The following is a 6139-nucleotide window of genomic DNA, read 5'->3' on the forward strand; positions in this document are numbered from 1 at the left end:
CTGACAGTATGTGCTAAGAAAACTGATGAATAATAATTTGCCCACTGAGACACTTTTCCATTGATCTTCTAATTTATTGCTTCATTCACATATAATTGAGTTTTACCTCTGATTACATTAGTATTGTGTAAAAGTATTGATTAGTATTTCAGACACTAAATGAAAAAAAAACTGTTTCCTGTTTGAAGACACATACACATCCTGAAAGATAAGGATGAGTGTGAGAAGAGGAGAAGTTGTGAAAACTGATGGAAAGGTATAAAATTAGGTTAGATAGATCCTGAGAGATACAGGTACATCTAAAAAAATTAGAATATCATGAAAGAGTTAATTTTTTCTTGTACCTTATTTCAAAAAGTGAAACTTTCAGATATTTTAGATTCATTACATGTAAAGTAAATCATTTCAAAAGTTTTTGGTTTTAATTTTGATAATTAGAGCTTATAGCTCATGAAAGTCAAAAATCAGTATCTCAAAATATTAGAATATTTACATTTGAGTTTCAATTAATGCCCATCCCTTCAGTATAAATTCCGGGTATCTCTTGTTCTTTGAAACCACAATAATGGGGAAGACTGCTGACTTGGCAATGGTCCAGAAGACAAACATTGACGCCCTCCACAAAGAGGGTAAGTCACAGAGGGTCATTTTGACTGGAAGGAAGAATTTGGGTAGGAAAAGGTGCACAAGCAACAGGGATGACCGCAAGCTTGAGAATACTGTCAAGCAAAGTTGATTCAAACAGCTTAACAAGGAGTGGACTGAAGCTGGAGTCAGTGCATCAAGAGTCACCACACTCAGACGTCTTCAGGAAAAGGGCTATCAAGTCAATGCAGCCATCTACCAGGAAATTTTAGCTGCTGACAAGCTTTATGGAGATGCTGATTTCATTTTCCAGCAGGACTTGGCACCTGCCCACACTGCCAAAGGTACCAAAAGTTGGTTCAATGACCATGGTGTTACTGTGCTTGACTGGCCAGCAAACTCGCCTGACCTATGGGGTCTTGTCAAGAGGAAGATGAGACACCAGACGCAACAATGCAGATGACCTGAAGGTCGCTATCAAAGCAACCTGGGCTTCCATTATACCTGAGCAGTGCCACAGGCTGATTACCTGCATGCCACGCCACATTGATGCAGTAATTCATGCAAAAGGAGGCCCAACCAAGTATTGAATGCAAAGAAATGAGCATACTTTTCATTATCTGTAAGCCATAATCATCAAAATTTCAAGAAATAAAGGCTTACAATATTTCACTCTATGTGTAATGAATCTATATAATATATGCGTTTCAGTTTCTGAATCGAGTGACAAAAAGTATTGACCTTTTTCCACGATATTCAAATTTTTTGAGATGTACCTGTAGATGGCAAAAGTGGAAAAACTGCAATGATAAGTCTTCTTCTGTCTATATATAGGTTATGTGGTTATTCCACTGATTACGTTCCTTCTTTCACAGGCCAAATCAGGATCTATTAGCGTTCTGTTGATGACTTACCTTTTTGGGAGTGGAAACTTCTTAAAAATGGAGAGAGGTAACTTTTAATTCACATTACAATATATCTATTTAGTAATTTCATAATTCTACCCATTATTCCTTAATGTACCCCTGATAATTACCAGAAAATGCAGATATTGTTGACAGAATACACCTGACCAATAAAGTGTCCAAAATTTGTGATTATGTTATACTTACTGCAGTAAAAGATGACCTGCTTTGAGTGGATATCAGATTAACAGCGTGATATATTACAAATGCTTTCATATGGGCAAGAAATATATCCACATATCATATTTATGAAATTCTTATAGCTTAAATATGTGATTCTGTCATTTAGGGTTTGTTGCTGATCATGTAAACGTCATTGGTCAGTGTCCTATGCCTCAGTCATGTAATAAGCATGGCTTCACTGATTGGTACAAAGTGGGCAGTCACTGTGTCAAATACTTCAACGAGCCTCTCAACTTCACTGACGCTGAGGTATGTCAGAGCACTGTTTTTCTTTATTTTTAAAGACTGCTACATATTAAAGAGATTTTAATTCTATTATTCCTTAAATTACTTTCTCATTAAATGTTCATTCTGTTTCATATCCAGTTCAGCTGTATGAAAAAACACACTGGTGCACACCCTTAAGACAGCAAGACTGAGAGAAGAGGAGGAGTTGTGAAATCGAATGGAAAGGTATAAAATAAGGTGAAACAGATGCAAGATTATTGTGAGGACAGATAGACGACAGAAGCTGATAAACTGCAATGGCAAGTCTTTGTATCCTATAAGCTATGTATATATAAAATGTGTGGTTATTAATCATATTCCACTTCTTTTACAGGTCAAATCAGGATCTATAAGAGTTCTGTTGATGACTCTCATTTTTGGGAGTGGAAACTTCTTAAGAATGGAGAGAGGTAATGTTTAATTCATACGAAAATATATTTATATAATCATAATTTTATCCATTACTTCACACACATTTCTTAATGAGCCCCTGATATTAAAGGTAAACCATGTGTTGTTAAACAAAAAGCAAGTGATCATATAGTTTGTGCATATGGTTTATAAAGTACTTGTTGAGATGACTTGCTTTGAATATACATTGGCAGTATTAGTAGATTAACAGAGTGATAAATTAAAAGTTTATCTTTTAAACAGGAAAGAAATACTACCCACATATCATATTTATGCCAATAAATCCGAATCCTTACCCATCTTCAAGAAACGGCTAAAAACTCATCTGTTCCATCTTTACTTGACCCTCTAATTCTAGCACTCTCTATTCTAATTTTATTTTTATCTATATGTCTTTTTATTTGAAAAAAAAAAATTAAATTAGAAATAATAATAATAATTATCTGTACTGCGTTAGGCTAACCAAGACTTGTAATAGCACTTGCACGTTGTTGCTCTTTTGTTGGTTTTGATTGCTTCTTATGTCCTCATTTGTAAGTCGCTTTGGATAAAAGTGTCTGCTAAATGACTAAATAAAATAAATTTATAAAATTCATTTAGGGTTTGTTGCAGGCCGTACAAATGTCAATGCGCAGTGTTGTATGCATACACCGTGTAATGTGGACGGCTTCACTGACTGGTACAAATTGGGCAGAGTCTGTGTCAAATACTTCAACGAATCTCTCAACTTCACTGAGGCCGAGGTAGGTTTTTTGTCAATGCAATGTGAAAAAAATCAATGTAATGTGTAGTCATTAAACGTTCTTCCTTGTTCATATCCAGTTCAGCTGTAGGAAGAAAGCCCCTGGTGCACACCTGGTGTCGGTGCATAGTAAAGAGCATAATGATAACTTGTTCTGCATTGTGGAAAAACTCAAAACAAATACGTCACGCATCTGGCTTGGAGCTTTTGAATTTTTGAAGGTAAAAAAAGACTGAAATGTGCAGGCATTTACAAATAGGGAGAGCAAAGTGTTATTACTGATTTGATGTTATTTCCTGGTTTTCTATGACATGCACGCACTATAGTTTCTCACTAACAACTTTTTTTGTCTTTCTTTTTTTTTCTTCTTTAAAATCTCCTCATTCTCTCAGTCTGGTAAATTTTTATGGCTTGATGGATCCCGCTGGGATTTTGACATTTGGGCACCTGGTGAACCCAACAATATATACACTACAACTGAGGAATGTGTGGAGATGAACTGGAAAAGTAAGAACAGAGAAACACTAATGGGTTATAGTATATGTTTTGACTAATGATTTATTCCAGAGATGCTGTGAGGAATATTTGGTAAAACACACTGGAGAAGGTATAATCTCTTCATTTCACTGTCCCTCATTTTCAGAGAATGGCAAATGGAATGACGACTCTTGTTTTGTCAAGAAAAACTACATATGTGCCTTCAAAGAAAATGCTATCTTGAAACCAGGCTCTGAGGAGATGGAGTAGTTTTATCTGGGTATCGTCCCATAAAACTTTTTGAATAAAATGATTTTCTCTGCATCAATAAAAAACTTATTAAAAACAATTATTCAAATAGCCTTAAAATACTAATAAAGAAGATTTGCAATCAAACGTATCAGTTGATTTTATTTTCTTAATTGTTTGTCTCATTATGACTGACTATAATGACTACACTCTTAAAAATAAAGGTTCCAAAAGGGTGTTTTTGCAGTGATGCCTAGAAGAACCTTTCAGTGAAATGTTCCTAAATGAAAAATTTTGAAGAACGTAAAAATATAAAGGAACTTTTTCTAACCTTTTCTGTATTTGAAAGGTTCCATGGATGTTCAAGGTTCTTCATAGATCCATTGATGCCAATAAAGAATCTTTATTTTGAAGTGTTTGTAAATATTTTGGAGATCAGGGGGGGCGTATTACAGAAAGATCCTAACTTTAAAATCTTATCTTAACTGTTTGGTAACCATGGTAATTTCAGTAAGGACCACATTTAGGACAAAAGCTATTACAGAACAGCATTTCCTAAGTGCATTATCCTATTTTAACTACAGATAGGAAGGGGGTATTATAGAAAGATCCTAACTTGACAAAAAATCCTAAAAACTGTCTTAACTTTAGGACAACCCCACAGCTGTCCTAACTTCAACATTTTCTGAAAGTTAACGGAAAAACCGCTTACAATTGCGCTGTCCAACAATGGTATTACATTTACTAATAACTGAAAATGAAAAACTAAGATGTTTAATGGTAGAAAGGCTCTTGGAGGACCCTGAAGATGACAAAACACTTATAAGTACAGACTGCTGTGCAACAAATTACAGTTAGCACAGGAACTGCAACCAACAAAAGTGTCACGGAGCATTACTGGTTATAGTGCAAGTGACTAAAGGCCTGTTCACACCCAGCACAATAACTATAAAGATAATGATATAGCTCTAAAAATCGTTCTCAATATTAAAGAACAGCAGAGTCCACACCACAGCTATAACGATAAAGGCACAGAGAAACAATATAATTGGAATCACTTTCAGAATGATTTTACTCTACAAGCATGAGATAGACCAGGGATCCTCAAATCTGGCCCAATCCTGCAGAGTTTAGCTCTAACCCTAATCAAACACACCTGAGCATGCTAATCAGAGTCTTAGATCATTAGAAAATCACAGGTAGATGAGTTTGATCAGGGTTGGAGCTAAACTCTGCAGCAGATTAGACCTCCAGGGAAAGATTTGAGGAACCCTGATCTAAACTAATTGTAATTATAATGAATGATGTTTTGAATTAGGTTTATTATTTTTCATTTTAGGCTCATTTTGAAAATGTAATTGTGTAAGTGTTTAGTTAAAAAAATAATAATAATTGGCCTATCATTTATTCGTATCGGAGATGTGACGGTGAAACTTTCAGGAACGTTTGAAAATTATGTGCAAAACAATTACACACTTTTCATGACTTGTTTTTTGCTATAATACACACAAACAGTATTACTTTAATTTAACATTTAATAGTTTGTATGCAGAGCTGGGTAGATTACTTACAAATTGTAATCCCTTGCTGATTCCAAATTACATGACAAAAATTGTTGTCAGTTACATTACATCCATTACATTACACAATTTAGGTAATGTAATCAGACTACTTTTGGATTACTTTTAGATTACTTTTGTTCTAACTTATCACAGTGATTTAAATAGGATAATAGTGTGCCATAATGATGTAAAAATACAAAGAGAAAGAAAATATATTGGGGTCGACAGTATCGCCGGCGATACCAGTTTGGGTTTTTTTAGATCAGTGCAAAAGACACTAAAATACTCTGTTGATTTTGGTCACACAAATAAGTGTTATACATCAATCGAAACTTTTAAGTGTCTATTTTTATTTTTATTTTTTGTGTACACTCATGATTACCACAAAACTTTGTGGTTTTGGGGGAAAAAAGAAAACAAACAGGGTGTGCTCTCTGTCTTCTCTGTCTCTGTGAACTGCTTTTTGAAACAAGTCACTAAAATGAAGTGTAACTCAGCAAATACTCAACACGGAAACATGGGAGTTATCTCTATAGAAAGCCTGAAGTGTCTATTTTCAAATGAAGTAAGTCACAAACATTCTGTGATAAAGTAATCCGTATGAAACAATCAGGATGTTCAGTCTGTCCCTTCTAACTCATTATTTCTAATGCGATCCCGCCCCCTCGTGTTCACATGTAAATAACCACGTGAGCCGC

At 34.8% G+C, this 6139-nt stretch overlaps 1 protein-coding gene across 3 annotated transcripts; it reads left to right on the top strand.

Moving 5' to 3' along the window:
* Positions 1–2217: 2217 nt before the first annotated feature.
* Positions 2218–4029, top strand: LOC306873483 (C-type lectin lectoxin-Thr1-like). 3 transcript variants are annotated; one of them, XM_079422809.1, is made up of 6 exons: positions 2218–2260; positions 2335–2410; positions 3012–3154; positions 3234–3374; positions 3546–3660; positions 3797–4029. In XM_079422809.1, exons 1-6 carry the CDS (start codon positions 2258–2260, stop codon positions 3898–3900), a joined length of 582 nt encoding a protein of 193 aa, XP_079278935.1. In that variant the 5' UTR covers positions 2218–2257; the 3' UTR covers positions 3901–4029. The 3 variants fall into 3 exon arrangements, with proteins under 3 accessions (XP_079278935.1, XP_079278936.1, XP_079278934.1); XM_079422810.1 differs by having other exon boundaries at positions 3024–3154; positions 3797–4023; XM_079422808.1 differs by lacking the exon at positions 2218–2260 and having other exon boundaries at positions 2340–2410.
* Positions 4030–6139: the final 2110 nt, after the last annotated feature.

Source organism: Barbus barbus, assembly GCF_936440315.1.
Source record: "Barbus barbus genome assembly, chromosome: 8".
NCBI classification, from domain to species: Eukaryota; Metazoa; Chordata; class Actinopteri; order Cypriniformes; family Cyprinidae; genus Barbus; species Barbus barbus.